General features: G+C 28.9%; 2 protein-coding genes across 2 annotated transcripts in view; one reads left to right on the top strand and one right to left on the bottom strand.

Annotated features, from left to right (window-relative positions):
• LOC119601646 (palmitoyltransferase ZDHHC3-like) overlaps positions 1 to 5075 on the top strand; it is a 13357-nt gene extending 8282 nt beyond the window's left edge. The window contains exon 3 of the mRNA XM_037952708.1: positions 2999 to 5075. Coding sequence (XP_037808636.1) covers positions 2999 to 3278 — 280 coding nt within the window. The 3' untranslated portion in view covers positions 3279 to 5075. The remainder of the gene's footprint in view (positions 1 to 2998) is intronic.
• A 10748-nt stretch (positions 5076 to 15823) lies between these two features.
• On the bottom strand, positions 15824 to 18382 carry LOC119601656. The gene is given in 8 exon segments (XM_037952732.1): positions 15824 to 16190; positions 16267 to 16477; positions 16543 to 16728; positions 16790 to 17713; positions 17774 to 17934; positions 17937 to 18015; positions 18074 to 18274; positions 18363 to 18382. Coding segments are annotated over 7 exon segments (1956 nt in total). The 5' UTR covers positions 18263 to 18274; positions 18363 to 18382; the 3' UTR covers positions 15824 to 15984.
• Positions 18383 to 20340: the final 1958 nt, after the last annotated feature.

The raw sequence follows: 20340 nt of genomic DNA, 5'->3' as shown, positions 1-20340 counted from the left end.
TAAGAGGCTTTCTGGTATGCAGAGTGTTTATTAAAGTGGTCTTTGAATTGAACTCATATCCACTAGATTCCCTGGTGTAACTGTTATATTTTTCGATAATTCCACAACAATTTTCAGGGAATTGGGCTTCGGTCCTCATGATTTTTGCAGTTCTTTAGCGTTAGTAAGCCATTTTAGAAGTCCTGGTTAACGAATATTCCCAACCGTATGATGTCATATACAATTTTTCAATAGTTTTTAATTGTTCCCTGACTATTTCTGACAATTCGTCACATTTCATATTCAATATTGATTTTTTTATTTAAATTGGAAACGATATTTCACGGTACGGGGGAGTCTATTTATACATTATTTAAATTTTATATATTTGAACTTATTTTTACCAAAATCCGAATAAAGCTGCAAAATAACATAATTACTCCATTCGGTAGCTTGCCTAAGTCGAAGAAATTTAAGCATTTCCCCGATACATTCAAAGAACGAAAGAACAATGCATTGCTCACTTTTTTATGACGCGTAAAAACAACATTATTTTTAGAAAACATTTATAATCTAAGCCTGTGTTTCACTTTGGGTAGCTGTTTGTTCACAGTTATATTCGTATTATATAAGCCTTCTAAACTGCAATAAAACATTTTAATTTTTATCAATAACTGTACTATAACAAAGACTTTTGTAGAACTGAAATTGGTGTACACTTTCTTTTGACGCTTACAGTATATGGAAAAATAAGAAATAAATAAATTTTAGAATGAATTAGAATGAGTGTTTTTGAAGTTCATGTAAAAATATACGAAAATCCGCGTTTTGTGTAGGAGCTTCTTTTTAATCCCTTTTACTAAGGACGTACTTCTGCTTCATAATCCCTAATTTTTTGAATAAAATATATTTTAGTTCATTTTAATGAACATAACGTTGCAATTTTTTTCAACATTTAAACAAATAAAAAGAAGTAAAAAGAGCAGTCAGAGATGTTTAAGTAATTACCGATTAGGGTAAAATATGTATGCGGTTTATGTTTATACGTTTTTTTGTGTTTTTTTTTATATAAATTAAACACTGTATGGCTTCTAGGGACAAATGTGGTCCGTCATTATGGAAATCGGCAGTATGATTTTAGAATGGATAGTATTAAAATTAACATAATTATGAGCTTTAAAACTAGTTTTTCAGGTCTGGTTGTATGGTTTGTTGCACCAAAGACGAAGTCATACACAAATTTTGTTGAATTATTTTCAAAAATGTGAAAATTTTAAAGGTTTTTATTTTGTTAGTCGCGAATTACCTTTTCATGGAATCGCTTATATGTAATCAATGTAGTATCAAACTTAGAATGATATTGTTGCAAATTAAATATTTTCAGTTCGATTTAATTTAATTTTATTTACAAAACTAGCTATACCCAGTGTGCTTTGCTACCCTAAAAGCAATATAAATAAAAAATCACTTGAAGACCCTATCTACAATAGTTTTTTATTTAATTATTGCAAGTTCGCCAATTTTCCCGAACGTTAATTAAGATTTTAATGTAATCTAATAAAAAATTTTAATAATCTAATAGTTTACCAGATATACGAAATTTTGTATTTAATTCATATGGGAGGTGCCAAGCTCCCCATTGAAAGTCCGCCCGTTATTCTCTAATTGTTCACATGAATGACAAAGTTCTTCATGTATAGATGAATGTCAAAATTCTTCATGTAAAATTTGAAGATTTTTGTCCTAATAGTTTCTCAGATATACAATTTTTTCTATTTAATTCATATGGGGGTTCCATATGAATTTTTTCTCCAAAATGTTCTGATGAATATAAAAGTTCTTCGTGCAAAATTTGAAGAATCTAGTTCTATTATGTTCCCAGATAAACGAAATTTTGTATTTAATTAATATGGGAGGTGACAAGCCCCCATTGAAAGTGCACCCCTTATTCTCAAAATTTTCATTTCATCTATTTCTATCCGCACAGTTTTTTTTTTACAAAATGTTCAGATGCATATTAAAGTTCTTCGTGCAAAATTTGAAGAATTTTGTTTACAAAATAAACGAATTTTTGTATTTAATTCATATGGCAGGTATCGCTCCCTCGTTGGTAGTCCGCCAATTTATAACCCAAAATGTTTACATGGATGTTAAAGTTCTTCGTGCAAAATTTTAAGATTCTAATTTTAATAGTTTCCAAGAAAAAATAATGTTTCTATTTAATTTATATGGGAGGTGCCACGCCCTCTGCTGATATTCCACCTACTTTTTGTCATAAATAATCATATTGACACTAAAGTGGCTCCTACAGAATTTGAGGACTATAACTGTTATATTATCTCACATATACTGATTTAATATTTTCTTAATAGGGGCGTGGCTCCTCGTCCACTTCAAATTTTAAAATAAAAAGTAGCCTATAACCTCTTCCAGACATACAGGTATACACTGTGAAAGTTTCAAGAAAATCGGTTCAGCCGTTTAGTAGTCCATAAACTTCAAATATACAAATATACATTTTTACTTTATTTCCAAAATAAATCTAGCCTACTGACCATAATCGGTTACAAATTTCTACTTAAAAAATAGGTATAAATAAAAAATTTGAGATTTTTTTAGTCTGCCAATTTTGTCATAAATTCACAAATATACTAAAGTGGCTCCGACAAGATTTCAAGATTTTAACTATTATATTTCCGCAGATATACTGATTTATATAGGAGGTGCCGCGCCCACTATAGCCTGTCCAACCATTTTGTCCCTGAATGTTCTTATGGATATCAAAATTGTCCAAATAAAATTAGCTGTTGTAGTTGTGCGTGGCATAATATCGCCTTCTTAAAATTTTGAAATAAAAAGTACCATATAATTCCTTCTAGACATACTGGAAGATTCTGTGAAAATGTCAATAAAATCGGTCCACAAAACACAAATTCATTTTATATACCTAAATAAATAGATTTATCAAAAATTAATAATATAAGTATTTATTTTTATCTATATTTCTATTATTTTTTAGATTACACAGTGTTATATTGCTTTTGGAATCGGCTTTATTTGGTTTATTCGTTTTAGCGATAATGGTAGATCAAATGCACGCCATATTACACGATGAAACCGCCGTAGAACAGGCTCAACAAAAGGGTTCATATCGACCAAATAGACGTAAATTTTATTTATTAGCTGATGTCTTTGGTAGAGGTCATCCCGCTTGTTGGCTGTTGCCTTGTACAAGTTTTTCATCGTCCTCCTCTACTCTGCGTTACTATGATACTCCCCTACTGAGTCATGATGTTTAAATGAAATTTAAATGTAGAAGAAAAAAATATAAATATAATATCTATTTTTTATTATTAACATTTTCTCATTAAAAAGTAATTGTTATTATTTTAAGTAGAATTTCTTTTGCAAGCAGAAATCCTTATAATTTTCCTTTTGCATTTAATATTCTATTGTGCTGTAAAATATACTCTTGATAATATTTATTTATTTATTTTTATTTAATTTACATATTTTGTTTATGTATAGTTTCATCGTAATTCCCTTCTTGATTCTAATTCATTTATACATGCATATATCGTCACCTGAAATTCAAAATTTTACAGAAGAGACAAAAAACTAAATAAAATTAAAACTATTGGGAGAATCCATATCAAAACGAACAGAAAATAGCAATTTTCGGATTTACCATCTCCGATTTTAATAAAATTTCCAACACATATTAAAAGTGTTCATCTAATCAATGACTTTTTGATCGGGATTCCGTTTCAATACAAAAATATCGCGCTTTGAAATTTTAAAAATATGTTAAAATTGTCCGAAAGTATATACATATACATATATACATATAAATTGAAATTGATTACACTGTGTATTTTTTCTGTTTGTTTAATTTTTCATATGATTTTGTATAAAAAACTTGCTTATAGTGGGTTAATAATACCTGAATTACACGAGTCTCCATTGAAAAAATTCACTAAAATGGAGAAGAGAGTTTAGGTATCCTCATACCATGTATTTTTATAATTTTTAACACGGGGCTGTCTGACCTATTTGACATTGAAATATACACTATGAAAGTTGACCTTTAACCTTTTGGAAGCAAAATATTCTATTCACGCGATTTTAAAGGCTTTAATATGAAATAAAAAATGTTGGACTTTAAGTAGTTTCAGAGTTATGGGCAAAATGTAAATGTACTTTTATGAAATTTTATGAAATCACGTGTATGTACTTTTATAAAATTTTAACATATTTTTCAATTTTCAAATCAAAAGTCAATGATATGTTGAACATATTATGTATATTATATGTGTGGTAAGTTTCATTAAAATCGGAGATGGTAAATCCGACTGCTGTCCGCTTTCACATGGATTCTCCCTATTGTTGTTATAAAAATGTCTCTTTGTATATCAATAAACATGTTTCAATATAAATTTATAACATTATTGTGTTGCTTTTTAGGACTTTCTAAAAGCATTTTGAATTTTATGTTAATAAAATTGGTGTTTTTGACAATAAAGTTTACATTTTCAATGAAAAAGTCGATTTTAAAATTTGTTGGTTGTTACGCCTTTTTGCATTTCAGATGACGATATTGTATTATGTTGTTCAATTTAATTTTTTATTTTGATTATTGTATATGTAATTGGAAGATTAAAAAGAATTAATTAGCCTTAATTGTAATTATAATTTAAAATAATATTAAACATAATCACATTTTTTAAACAGATTACAGTTCTTAATATCAATGGAAAATGTATTAATGAACTAACAAACTATCTCTATATATCTGTATAATTAATTTTAAGTGGAGCCTTTAAAATTTGAATCTTATAACTAATTAATGATATTATAATTATTTACTGTGAAAATGCATTTAGGTTTTATTTGTACTGATTGGTTTAATCGAGGAGGTACAAAATAAATTAATTGTTTAAGGTTTGAGACATTAAAGAAACAAAAATGAAAGAAATATAGCAAGAATAATACTTTCTTATAAACCTCAATATTTAGGACGATGTTCGGCAACATGAATTTATAATGTAAAATTTAATTAAAAAAATAAAATATTAGTGAGTACACACATATTTTAATTATGATTTATACTATTTAGCACATTTACTCTAAGACTTAATAAACACACAAAAACAAAAGATCAGAAAATAAAATCAACCAAAGCAATTTTCTAAATAAATTTTCAATTATTAACAATTGCACAGGAAAACGAAATTATGGTTTGTAAAACCTATTGAAACCAATTGGACTATTTATACCCTATACCACTATAGTGGGGAGGGTTTTATGCGTTTGTGCTGATGTTTGTAACACCAAAAAATATTGGTCCTACACCCACCTTAAAGTATAACAATCGGCTCAGAATCACATTCTGGTCGATTTAGCTATGTCCGTGTGTGTGTCCATGTAAACCTTGTGCGCACTCTACAGGTCGCAATTTTCAAGATACTTAGATCTAAGGATGAAGCCTATCAAGGATGAAGCCTATTGAAAATGGTTAAAATCGGTCCATTATTTCATATATCCCCCATACAACCGTACCCCCCGAATAGGGGGCTCATTTGAGCTCATAAATATGTTAAATGTCCTTGTATCACTCAAAAAATCGATAAAACTTAGTTTTATATATCGGGCTTCATTTGGATTTATCCCCTATACTAAGTCCGCTTCAGAAAATGACTTGATGGTCAACCTTCACAGTTTATGGGTTAACATTATTCGATTTTACTAAACCATCAGAATCTGATGTATGTTTCCTATTGCCTTGAATTATATATTCTTTCAAAATTTGTTTTAAAATGCATAATAGTGAAGAATAAAGCCTGTTTTTCAAAAAATTGTTTTCTTTGAAATCCTCAAAAGTCAAATTTTGAGGTACAACTAATATGTGAGAGGTATCGACCTAATTTCTTTACTATTTGATTTCCTTCCTTATTGTCCATAAGTCAAATTTTCTTAAAATTTTAAAATTTGTTTAACAAAGTTGTTAAAATTCTGAAACTATATTTTTGAAACTGCCCTCTGAAGGATTTCCCATTTATGACTATACCCCAAATACCGTTTTACGATAATTAATGAGGATAAAAATTCACATTGATATTAATACGAATATATTTAACGTAATCACTGGTTCCATTAGAACATTTCCCAAAATTTGTTGATTTTTTCAAATATTTCTCATTTAAGTGTTTTGTGGCACTAAGTGATCTGAGGAATTTGTAATAACTTTTACAATATGTATTTGTGTTTTATATCTTGTGTGAATGCATTTCTATAACTTTAAGTATAAGTCTAGAGGCAGAGACTGCCACTATTCGCAACTTCTATAAAATTACAGACTTTTATATTTGATGCTCAAGTATACAGTCAGAAGGACTAAAAGATGAAAATGTGGAAAATTGGTGGGTGATACGAATATTTTAATTAAACATTCGGAATCAGCACACGGGGATTAGTAAAAATGATTTAACAAGTTTTTTCATCGTTGGCCTGTGTTATGGGAATATTATTTTAAAGGTTGGCAATCGTTTCTAAATGTAAAAGTAGGAATTTTAATGATAAAGGTAATTTCGACAGTTGCAATGAAAAAGTCGTCTGTTTGTATTATCCTTGCAGGAAATGAAACTAGTATTTTACTACTAAAATCACCAGTACTAGTTCCCTACTGTAAACTTTTCTATACCATCTTAATACTCAAATTAACATTGAGTATGTTTGAAAAATTACTAGTACCATTAGTTCTAGATTTATACTAGAAAACTTGGACACAATTGGGTTCTTTAGAACCATTTTATAACTAGTTCAAATATTCACAAAAAGTCGCCATAAATGGAGGTATTGCTCTTTTGTTTAATAAAATTGCATTTAGCTAACAATTCAATATGAAAGTTTGAACAAATTCCGGTTCCATCCGTATCACGAACGTTGATATCATGGATTATATTACATATATATGTCCAAAAATTCCATTCAGGTATCGCCATTTCGTTTTTAAAAAAATTGCCGTACGACAAAACAAATATTAAACTTATTGCAATTTTAAATTTAATAGACGTACTTACACAAGATATAAATTGTAATTTCCTATTTATACTCTGTTTTGAAAGGACATGTTTAAAAACATCGTCTTTTTATGCAAAATGTTTGAAAGTTACATTCTAATAATTTTAAAAATTTATTTTTTTTAACACATGTCAAATAAAAATAATATGTATTTACAAAATCAAAGGATAATAAATATCAATCTTTAGGTGAAAGATTAGCGATTAAATTAAAATTAATCCTCGAAAGATGTTTTTGAGTACTCAATTAGTTAATTTTGTTTGCAAGTTTAAGCGCCCAACGGAGGTGGTTTAATCTTAAGCACGAAATGCAAAAGTGTAAACAGCTGATGCAAAAAAATTAATAAAATTTTTATAAATATAAACATTAAAATGTTCTATTTATTGATTAGTATAAATTATGGACACTTCAAAATACATTTTTTTGTTTTCAATTTAAGTTTTCATTTATTTTCATATTGAATTTACAATTGTCTTCTTTTTTTATAAAATATGCATTGTTTTGATAACAAACAGTAAAGTTTTCTGTTGTTTTGTATGGCAACACTGCGAAGTTTAATCTTGTACTGAAAAACATCAAAAGGGATTAACATAAGATTAAATTTATTTTTAGATTAACGAATCTGATTATTAATTGGCATTTGATTACCATCTCAAAATCCCGCTCTAAATAATGTATTTTTCAAATTGCTTTCAAATTAAAAAGTGTAGCCTTTGTAATAAACATGATAATTTCAAAAAACGTTTAATAAAATATAATGTGTGATATTTATAAAATTTTCACAGTTCTGTTTCAATTGAACTTAGAAAATTTTCTTTCAATAAATAAATTATTTTAGAAAAATAAAAACACAACAATTTTTCTACAGCAAGGAAGCGAAAAAACGCAAAATATAGGAGAAATAATGGAAGATATAATTGAAGAATATGATAAAATGAATGTATGAATGTCTTGTTTTCAGGTGATGTAGAAAAATATATGTATGAAGTTTGCTATAGTTAGCATTAGAATCAGAGTTTGAAAAATGCATGAAAATACTAATAAAGAATACTTGAAATACGTTTGAAAATTTTTTCAATTTCAATCTCTAGCCTTTTTTAAATTTGAAATACATTTGAAAAATAAGTTTGATTTCTAACTGCCTTTTTGTTTGAGATGCCACGAATTTTCCATTTGAAAACAAAAATTTTCAAATTTGTTCTCAAAGGCATCAAATCCGAAGAAATACACCTAGGCCACTGTCGGGCCTGTTGTGCGCTCCTTATCATGAAAAAAAACTGAAAGAATTATTTTTCAGTGTTCAGAAACTCAGTTTCCTGAACGTAATTCCTAAGAATCTTCCAATCAGTGTTAGTCAGGTATGTTATTTCCGGAATAACATCACTTCCAAGATACTTGGATCTAACTTCGACGAATGCCTGGCAATGGCAAAGAAAGTGCTCCAGAGTTTCACTGTCCTCTCCACATGCTCTACATTCGTCTGAATCCGCACGTACAATTTTGTATAGATGTGCACGTAATCCTGTGCCCATCATACTAACCTCGGACTTGCTCATTTTGAGGAGATTTCTCGTCTTGCTCTCATCAGGGTCACCCCATAGAATCTTTGTGGTTCTACCCACCGTTTCATTATTCCAAGAGGCCTTATGGGATTCTCTCATCCATATTTTTAATTCAGCTTTTGTTGTGTCGAATGGTTTTGCGTTTGTCAGGTTAACTACATCGAGCTCCCTTCCCTTTAAAGCTATTACATTCGCCCATTCGATGCCGACTACTCCAGAGTGGCCTGGTACCCATATGATGTGAACCTTACCTTTGGGAGAGTATTCAGTTAAAGCTTTCTTACAATCCAATACGGTCTTAGATTTAATTCTATCACCTGATATCGCCCTAATTGCCTTCTGGCTGTCGGTATGATATTTAAATGTGTTTTCAAATATATATTTACATCATTTCAAAGGTTTTTGCTTATTGGGATGAAAATATAATACAAATAAACTTAATAATTAACTAACGAAATAGTACAAACATTTTTAAGTTGAAATTTTGTTTAATATTTTTTGTTTTATGGCCCATGGTGCAAATATGAAGGTTAAATCTACATATTTAGAGTAATATTCCCACCAAATTTAATTCAGATCAAACTTCACTTTTAAATATTTTGTAGCCATTTTTAAATTTTCAAAGGAGTAAACACATTATGATATACATACATGGTTTATTATATTAGCGCTGTAGAAGCCATAGTCTGATTTCAATGAAATTTTGTTCCCTGAATTTATAGGTTATGTCCACAATATTTTCTTTTTAAATTATATTCATAATTATAACCTGTGACTATTGAAATTTTCGATAGTCTGGATGTTTAAACAAAGAGTAATAAGTATAATCTCCATTCACTTACCAGGTCCCTTTTTTCTTTTACCTCTCCGCCCTAACAGTGGATATCAAAAATCCAGTTCAGTGTTTACTTTCTCCTTTGTCCGTACAACATGCATGTCAATTTTAATATTTCTAGGTCATTGAGGGCGTTCTAAATTAAGGGCCAAATGTACTACACAAGCGGCTTGACAAACATACCAATATTTAACGTTTGTGCAAGCCTGTTGTGTAGTGTATGAGGGTGTTTCGTGTCTATACAAATGCTTGCGGTTTGTTTGTACAAAAATTAAAAAAATTTTGATTTTTGCACAAACTTATTGAATTTTTTTCAAACTGTTTGTATGGTTTATATTCATTACCAATTCTCCGTTCATAGTGCAAAAATTGTAATTCTAAATGTTTTAAGCAAAGCTCCAACGTCAGTATAATATGATTGACAATTATTAATTTCATTGGTTTTTAGAGGACATCAAAACTGGCTGAAATGTAAAAAAATGTAAAACAATTTACTCTTTTACAGTCCATAATCTTAGATCCGACTATTTTAGGCGTTGTTCAATTGTTAGGATTATATGCAAGGCAATTTCCAGCTTCCTATATCTTAGGGGCCTTTAATATAAGCTAAAATGTTAAAAAATAGAATTTTGCCAAGCCCTGTTTTTCTGCTAGTTCTCCGCCCATGGGCCAATAATCAAAAATCCCGCTACGTTAGGATTTGACCTAGATATTTTACTATATCTATGACAAGTTTCAGTTTGTGGGCTTCAAAAGGCTCTTGATAGACAAAAAAGGTGAATTTTGACACGAACTTTTTTCTCCTAATTCTCCGTCCACAGGCCATAAATCGAAAATCCGGCTACGTTAGGATTTGACCTAGGTATTTTATTATATCTATGCCCATCTGTGGACTTCAAAAAGCTCTGGATGGACAAAAAAGGGGAACAAACCGTATATACAGTAGTCGTCAAAACATTTGGAACTGAATCAACATTTCACATTTTTATTAATTTATTAAAATTAGTATGTATAAATTTGAAGATTTACTTCAATGATATTTATAAACTTAAAAAAATAATAAGTTTCTCTCAAAATAAATTTAAAAAATTTAATATTATGTGAGGTAGTCGATATCAAGGTGTTCAAAACATATGCAACTCGTATTACTTGCATTCCAGATAAGTCTCTAAACACAAAAAAGTTTTGTAATATGTATAATAGTTATCGGATTTCTTTTTGATAATTTAAATTTGAATTTAAAAATGATAAATAATTAACATTTGATTACATTTGAATAAAGTATTGAATTGAAAATATTTTAGAAAAATGGCCAGGAATTTAATAAATTCCGAGCCCGAATTAAGAATTTTATGCATCTTTCATAACAAAATGCTTAAAAAATAATTTTTCATAGAGTTTGATGTACCCAAATTAACAATTTGCCTTTTAGTGAAAAAATAAAGCATTGATAATGTCAATAAGTAAGAAAGACCTCTAGTAAAACCTACACGAAATGATGGAAAAACTCGAATTATTTTGACTAATAATCGCACAGCAGTTCTTAAGGATACTAAAAATAAAATTTTCAATAGACACTTGCCCATCAGCTATTAAGAGAAAAGTCAAAATTTGGACTTCGGAGCTTACAAATGCTCAAAGAATCCATACGTATCAAAAAAGTTTTAAAGGACTTGGCCCACATTTGCAAATCTTATTAAAATTTGATGCCAATATTAAGAAATGTCCAGGAAAGTGCATAATAGCTATTACCATTTTTACTGTATTAAAATTAAAGAAATCTGGCAGTTATGCATCTTTGCTCCTCGGAAGCTACTAAATCCATATTTTCAGGTGTTTCTCTCAATAGTAAATAGACTAATAATACTGGTATTGCAGTTTTAGCCTGTTTAGGAACTGCTGAAAGACAATTAGTCAAAAAAGTCCTGGTTTTTCTACCTACTAGTAAATTTTTGTTCATTAAAAGGCAAATTATTAATTTGGGTACATTACCTACTAGTAAATTTTTGTTCATTAAAAGGCAAATTGTTAATTTGGGTACATTAAAGTTTATAAAAAAATATTTGTATAATATTTTGTTACGAAAGTTGTATAAAATGCTTAATACGGACTCGGAATTTATTTAATTCCAGGCCATTTTTCGAAAAAGTAGGTCCTCGCTATTTTCAATTCAATATTTAATTAAAATGTAATCGAAAGTTAATTTTTTATCAATTTAAAGTCCAAAACTCGTAAATTATCAAAAATAAACCCGATTACTATCATATTACAAAACTTTTTTGTGTTTGGAGACTTATCTGACATGCAAGTAATACGAGTTGCATATGTTTTGAACACCTTGATATCAACTACCTCATATAAAATAATTTTTTTTCAAACTTATTTTGATAGAAACTTATTTTCTTTTTATTAAGTTTATATAACTAGCTATACCCAGTGTGCTTCGCTACCCTCATCGTAATGAAATAAAATAAAAATTATTGTATATTTTCGGTCAGTCCAATATACATTTAGATATATCTGCAATATCAAAAAGTCCCCTTTCATAGATTTTCATACAGGTTCCTAGGTTCAATATATATATATATATATATATATATATATATATATACTAACTCACTGACTGACTGATTCATTATCGCGCAGCCTAAACGGTTGTATTTCATAAATTTTCAATCAATAATGATTGATTCTAGTCTCAAGGAAATTCAAAAAATATTAGTTGAAGAACGAAAATGTAAGAGAAAGTCCCTTTTTATAGATTTTAATTAAATAAGGATGGAGCATGTTAAATTTGCAACCAGAAATTCCTCTCATACAGAATTTTATACAGTGTGTTCAACTTTATGTTTTTAGGTTCAATATTACAGATAATTCAAAAAGTAATACTAAAAGAACAAAAAGTACCAGAAAGCCTCTTTTTATAAATTTTCGTTCAATGTTTATATATTCAATATTTTACAAATATCAAAAAGAATCAGTACGAAAACATACCAAAATACATCTTTTATTTATTTTTGTATTTCTAAGTTCAATAGTTTCAATGTTTCTAGGTTCAATATTATAGAAAATTCAAAAAGTACCTATTGAAGAACAAAAAATTCCAAAAAGTCTCTTTTATAGGTTCTCATTTACTCCGGGCTCTACATGCTTAATTTCATGTTTCCAGGTTCAATATTATAGAAAACTCAAAAAGTACCATTAAAGAATGAAAAAGTACCAAAAAGTCCCCTTTCATGGGTTCTCATTTACTTCGGTCTCTACATGTTTAATTTCATGTTTCTAGGTTCAATATTATAGAAAATTCAAAAGTACCTTTGAAGAACAAAAAAGACCGATTTTATAGATTTTCATTTACTCAGGGCTCTACATTCTTATTTTCATGTTTCTATGTTCAATATTATAGAAAATTCAAAAAGTACCTTTTGAAGAACGAAAATGTACTAAAAAGTCCCCTTTTATTGGTTCTCATTAACTCCGGACTCCACATGCTTAATATCATGTTTCTAGGATCATATTATAAAACACACAAAAAGTACCAGTTAAAAAACGAAAAAGTACCAAAAAATAGTCCTTTGTACCGGAGTTCCAAGTAACACCCCATTGGTATATTTAGTGTTACAAAATCTATCAATTTCTCCAATTTTATTAAAATTGGGTCAGTTAGTTTGAATAAAATCAAAATTCCCGTTTATCGCCCTTTTGGTACTTTTTTCTAACTATTGAAGTAATAAACATTTTATTACACAAAGTTGCATTCATAAATCAATACATAGGAAACAATGTTTATGAAAAAAGTACAATTTTCACCCCTTAAACGTCCGAATATCATAAAAATACTGAATTCATATTTTTATTTTTTCGTCAATATTCAAGATACATGGGGTGCAAAAAAAGTACCAAAATAAAGTTTTTATCCGTTTATTCCCTAAAGGGGCCGAATTTCAAACAAGTACCAGACACCTGTCTGCTTATTTTTTAAATGAACGACGATAAGCTTTGTTATTGTATGTTTTCTAGTTTAGGAAATTCGAGGAAACATTCGATTTTCCGAAAATCCCGTCTTAGTGGATCTATTTGATGAGAGACCAACCTCCTGTCCAAATTTCAGCTCTTTAGCTTCAACCGTTTAGGCTGTGCGATGATGAATCAGTCAGTCAGTAACGTTAGAATTTTATATATATAGATATTGAAGTACATATTCACATTTATATTAATTTTAATAAATATTATCTATTTAAAAATAAATTAATAAAGACGTGAAATCTTGTTTCAGTTCTGAATGTTTTGACCACCACTGTATTTGGACAATTTCATATCAAGTGACCCAATTCAAAAAGTCGATTTTGACGAAATTTGCACCAACCCAGCAAAAAAAGACGTGCAAAAAAAGTAGTAAATGCATGGGTTGAACTGATAATGAACTGGTTCATATTTAGGGGAAACATGCATGATTTTAACATTAGCGTGTCATTGGCATGCATGGGTTCGTATTTACAAAAATAGTTCGGCATTTAAATGAGTTCTTATAACCAATGAATATTGGATGATTCTCAAGCGAATTTTCATTGGTGGACTATATTTATTTAAAAATGCATTAATGGTATTTCGATTTAATTATCAATATTTAAATATTTTTTTTGCGTGATATTGATAAAAATAGAATAAGATAAAACATAACTAACTGATTTTGATTGGATTTAAATTCATGCAGAGGAAAAATACCCATTGTGTTTTAAAATCCGTTAAGCAGTCTTGTTTTTTTCCTTCTCTTATTAATGGACTTAATATTTCTAATTTTAATGGACTTAATATTACTAATTTTAACAAAAATCTAATAAAAAAAATTAATGTCATTTTTAATCTTTATTGTATGAAATGCACGTTTTCGTTAAATCTCCTAAGAGAATACTAAATTACAGTAAAATATTACAATTCCTATAGTGGAGTTACATGAGTGAATTTGGGTGCATTTTTCATGCCTTCACTGATGACAAATTTATTAGAATTTAGGAATGTATTAAAAACGCATTAAATATAATACTTACTAAAGAAATCATGAAAATATCCCTTCTTCTTTAACAACTTCAAAATTTTTTTGCTGGGAAGGTTAGTACTATTCGATAGTAGACCAGGCATCGGTCCAGAACTACACTAACGTGTCATTGGAGGGATGTTGTTCACTTTTGAGAATTTTGAACTACATCTAATTTTATTTTAAGAAGCAGTAAAAATCCGATATTTGGATGTTATTGACACGCTAATGTAAATTTCCCAGCAAAATCTTTGCTTACAATGATTACCATTAAGTACTTCATTAATGACTTACTTTGTAGGCAAAGTCTAAAATAAATCAAAATAAAGAAACAAACAAAAATAAAACAGTTAGTTTTTCTGTTTTTTTCCTTTTTTGTGCACACGATATCAAATGTCTATTTTTAGACAAACAGAAAATAAAATAGTATTTGTGTGTGAAAACTATTATTTGACGCACAATAAAACAACAAAGCAGTGGTGTAGTAAGAGTAGCATTCAACTGGTAGACGGAAGGTACTGAGTTCAACCCCAGTCTGTGTCGACTTTTTATTTTTTCATAAATATTCTATAAATAACTCTACTAAAAAACAACTTATTTCCAACCAAATAATATTGACTTACTTTTGGAACATCTCAAACAAAAATAAGTACTTTTTCTAGTAGAATTGTAAGCACTTTACTCGATGAGTTCTGGTGATTTTTCTAGTGAATTTGTAAGCAAATATTTTGTTGGGTTCATTGGTTTTTCACCAAAATTTGAAATAATTCGAATATGTTATTTGTGATTTTCAGCGAAAACAACTGATTTATGATAAAAAACTTTTTCAATTTAAAAAAGATCGTTTGCATAAAAATCTGATCTATTTCATCCAAATCGGAAGACATCGATTTTTAAAGTTGGGTCACTTGACTCGAAATTTCCCATAGATGTACTTAAATATTGTTTGCCAGAGGAATATTATTTTCGCTTTTTATCAGACTGGGTGTCAAAATTGTCGTAATTATTAGCTCATATAGAAAAATATTTAAAAAATTGTTTGGTATTTGGTTTAGTCCATTTCAGGGTTTTTTTTGGATTTTTGAAATTTATGTGCCCATTATAATACAATAAAAGTCGTTTTGCACTAACACTAGCAAAGAAATTCAAAATTCTTTATTTGCCTACAACAAGCATTACGTGCCTACTACTTACTGCTACATACTATGTAGGTAATATTATGGTTTGAAAAAAGATCTACTGAAATTTTAATCATGTATTATTTATTTTTTTTTATATAAAAGCTTGACAAACTTTGTTAGATCTGAAAAGTTGCATTCAAATTTTTTTTCGTTTAACAATTTTTAGGAAAAAAATATTTTTTTATTGATTTGAAATTTTTACAATTTTTCACAAACTGGTCAGGTTGAACCAAAAACAAAAATGTATTGCTATTCTCAAGGATTTACAAAATCTAAAACCTGTCAGCATTTTTAATACTGTGTACATAGACATTAATATTTAAAATTGTAAATACAAGGCTTTGCAACTCTCCTGCGCTCGCGCATGGGCTTCAAAAACTGATTTTGCAAATTCCAAATAATATCACCGGCCAATGTACTAATACATAACTTAAGAATTGCTTCAAAATTCAAAGGATTTACCGCGTAACTCAGTATAGATTTGGTAACTTGTTTAAGAAGGAAGTCACGATCAATTTCTGACGAAAAAATTAATGAATAATTTTAATAGAAATAATATATGTATATAATTCTCCAAAGCTTTCTTATATTTACCCAGTAATTCCTGTCTTACATCCATGACTTTGTGCTCGAAATGACACTGAATGGCTGCAAAGACACGTCTTCCCATGCCCACAAGAAGTTCTCGTTTGAATTTTGTAACATAGTGTTCAATAAAGACCAGTTCATTGCGACATAAGTTACTACAATTTGTTTTTTGCACTAAGCTGGTGGTGGAGTCGACAACTATGGATGTAAGAGACCCCTGAGGAAATATAAAATGAAGTTTTGAATTTAAAAATGTATATTATAATTTTCTTAAGAATTTACTGCTGGTGTCGGTTTTCGATTTGAAACTTCTCTAACTTCAATAAGAGGATGTATTTGATAACTCGACATACCAATAGTGCTTGGTATTTTACTGAAGGAGACCCTGCCAACAGAATCCCGTCTAAACACTTGACTTCCCAAATGTTTTTTAGCATCTTGAAATGAAGCAATAATTTGAGTAGCTCTCTGAATTAGTTTAAAATTTATATAACAATATCCTTAAAATATATTTCATGAAAAAGCTTACAAAAATAACGAAACTCTTGGCTTCCTCGAAGAATTTGTCCATGCGATCATAAACACTCTTGAACGCCATTTTGTTCGCTGATAAATCTTTATGGAATTTTGTCAATATATGCTGCATAATAAAATGTGCTGCTTTGTAAATTGGATCGTCTGGTTCAAAAGGGACTTTGACGTTATCTTCCATATCTAAAGCGGCATTTAGTGCTTTACAAACCTCACTATCTAATAGCTTTTCAAAACTACCTTGGAATTCAGTACATAGGGAACTATAGGTAAATGGTGGTTTAGCTAGCCTCTTTTTCGGTTCGTTTTCTTCTCTTTGTTTTTTTGGAAACTTATATATTTTCATGTGATTTTTCAAAGCTCTATTTTTTATTTCTTGGACGATCTTTGACCACTTCTCTTTGTATTTCTGCTTATGATTTTCTATAAAAAGATTCCTCTTCAGTTGCGCCTGTATCAATAATCTTTCCACCTTTTCCTGATTGGCTATTCTTTCAGATAAGCGTTTATTCCAGGATTTTCTCTGTTTCACTTGCTCCTGCAGCTGTCGAGATTCATATAGTCGGTGTAGATTTTTATGCAAACGATCTTTTTTAAATTGAAAAAGTTTTTTAAGCGAAATCAGTTGTTTTCGCTGCAAATCACTGCGTACATCGGCATGTTTTTGGAACTTTAATTGGCGCAAGGCCTTCTTATGCAGAACAGCAGTTTGCTTAATTGTTTGAATCATTTGTATGTAGGTAAGTTTTTCCAATGTCCTTTCGTTCAATATTTTATAACGTTCTGCTTGTTGCTGGTCTAAACACCACTTTCGATGTAAAATCTTTGAATATGTATGTTCGCGGGCGGAGAGGTTATGATGATCACGATTGGTTATGCATTCAGCATTGGCTATTAAAAGCTGATCAAGGTGTTCTGCTTCCTGTTAGAAAAGAAATATTTAGAACTAAATAAGTTTAAATAATTATACCTTTTTATATACCAATCGATTAATTTCCTGTAATATATAATACAATTGCGATTTATGCAACTGTTGACGAAACTCATTAAAATCTTTTAAATTGCATATTACATCGTTATCCAAAGTTATTTCACCGTTTTCCCTTAATCTCTTTAGGTTTATTTCATTAGCATAATAAGTTTCAAGTTGGAGTCGTGTAAAGGGTTATATTCCGGAAATTTGTCGTGTCCTGATGAATCAAATTCATGTTTTAAATGTCTTAGCTATTAAAATAAAAAATTAAATAGAGAATTCTTAATTAACAATGCTCGTATATTTTACCGATTTTCCGATCTTATTTTTCGAAAATATTACTTGATTTCCGGGGCATTTTAACATCGGTAATTTTGAATTTAGAGGTATGTGTTCCCATCCTGGTAGACTATTAATCGGCAGGCCAGACTGAATTTTTATATTTGGGATACAAATATTTCGTTTTGGTCTTCGCGGTAACGACAATAATTCTATCATATTCGGTTGAGACTACAATGAACAATTTACAATCACAATTAAAAAAAAAAAAATAATTTTTAATATAATTAAAAAAAAACTAGTTTACAAATTAGTTTACAATTGTTTGATATGTTTGAGTTGACTAGTCTATCCCAATAAACATCGATTCAAACTTGTGAAAATTGTTTAAAATTTTCTTGATTAAAAATGTATTTTTCAAATTGTTTTCAAATTAAAAAGCATAAGGTAGAAACTAAAGTTATTTTGTCCCATTCTTCACGCAAAGGCCGTGTATTTTCGATCGTTTTTCTGTTGAAGAATAAATTGAATGGGTTGTAACCAAATTTTGGTGGTACTAGCATGCATGCTCTAAAATTGACAAGTAGACCTTCTAGTCTATAATTACTTTAATAAATTTTAGCAGTCCAACACCGTGGGTAGACACTAGGTTGATCGATTATTCGACATTTTCCAAAAACCGGTTTTCGAATAGTTGGCATTAAAAAAAAAAACGGTTAACAGGTTTTTCATTATAAATAAAAATATCTATTTTAATTTGAAAAAATTAATGTTTATGTTTTAATTTGATTAATAAAACATGTCCCGAACTGATTTTTAGCAGTTTAAAAGATTATAACTTTAGATCTAGTCGTCTGATTTACATTATTTCTTTAATGTAAAAAAATTAGGAAAAAAGTGGGACACTTCTGTTAAACATAAGGTACTATTTAATCCTAGCTTATTCTATTCTGTTTAGACAATTTTTATAGGCATTCCAACACTTCCATAATATTTCAGCCGCAAATTAAGTATTGTAATTGGAATATAATCTTAAGATTGATAAAATTTTATCAAACAGTTAATAATTAGGAAAATCAAAACATTTAACCAAAGGTGCTTTAGAAAAATATACTCTAGTTCCTCGACTAGAATAATTTTAAAATTTAAACGTGTTTGTATTATTATTTACTTCAAAACTTAATTTGTGTAGTCTTTGAATACAAAGTAAATAAAAGTATTCGAAACTGGTTTTTAAATAGTGAAAAAACCGGGTTATTCGATATTCGAAAAATCAACATTTAGAAAAAACGAGTCGATGATATTTAGAATATTATTTAAAATTACAAAAATCATGTAAAATCACAAAAAAAAAAAAAAAAAAACAATTACAAAAATAGTGGTTTTAGTGATAATTTTTGGCACATAACTAAGTTTTGCAAATTAATCTGCCGGAATACATCTAAAATTTGTTTGTTGCCGAACTACCACCACCTTATGTGAATTCGCCTTGGGTACGATTTTAATTCATATAACTCCTCTCTGTGACAAATACGGAGGGTTATGATGAAGAGAAATACTGAGAAAATAGAGAACATATTAAAAAACGTAAAGCTTTAAAAGGAGGAAAAACTTTCACTACGAGATTCGTAAATTTTCTTCAGTTGTTAAACGAATTTCAAACAGAATAGACATTAAATAACGGTAGCTAAACTTGTAATGAGTCATTAAAAGAAAGAAAGAAAAATATAAACGTTGTTGTTATTTGGATTAAATAAAGTGTTTGTGTATACATTTTTAATGTTTGTAAAAGTTGCTGAAAATACATTAAACGAATGTGTGTATGTGCAAAGAAAAACCCCACCAGTAATTTTAGTTAAAAATCATGAATTCAACTGCCCAAAAATAAATCTGATAATTAAGTACATATGTACTTTAACCACCCCCGTTTAAAAACAACAACTACATTATCTTTATAGAGAAAACTAAAAAATAATATCTACATATTAGTTTATTTTTTATTGGATTGTGCCTTTTTATTAGTCAGACATATTAGTATTTGTATGTGGAGTACAAAATTTTGTTTTCCCCTCAGACTCAACACACACACACTCATTTCATACACACAGTTGCAATATTAATCCTTACGAGTACATGGGGATGTGATTATTATTTATTTTGTTTGCCTCCACGACAGTGAAAAAAACGTCATAGTGCAAAGTGGAATAACGAAGAAAAAATAAAAGTGAAAAATTTTTAAAAAATGGCTAACATTAATTATCCTTATTAACAATTCTAACAAAAACACATTACAAATC

This window comes from Lucilia sericata, unplaced genomic scaffold (assembly GCF_015586225.1).
Source record: "Lucilia sericata isolate MDLA Ls3-8-SP2 unplaced genomic scaffold, ASM1558622v1 Contig000183F_arrow, whole genome shotgun sequence".
NCBI lineage: Eukaryota > Metazoa > Arthropoda > Insecta > Diptera > Calliphoridae > Lucilia > Lucilia sericata.
Note: the sequence above shows the minus strand (reverse complement) of the source record. Positions and strands in the feature narration are given on the sequence as shown.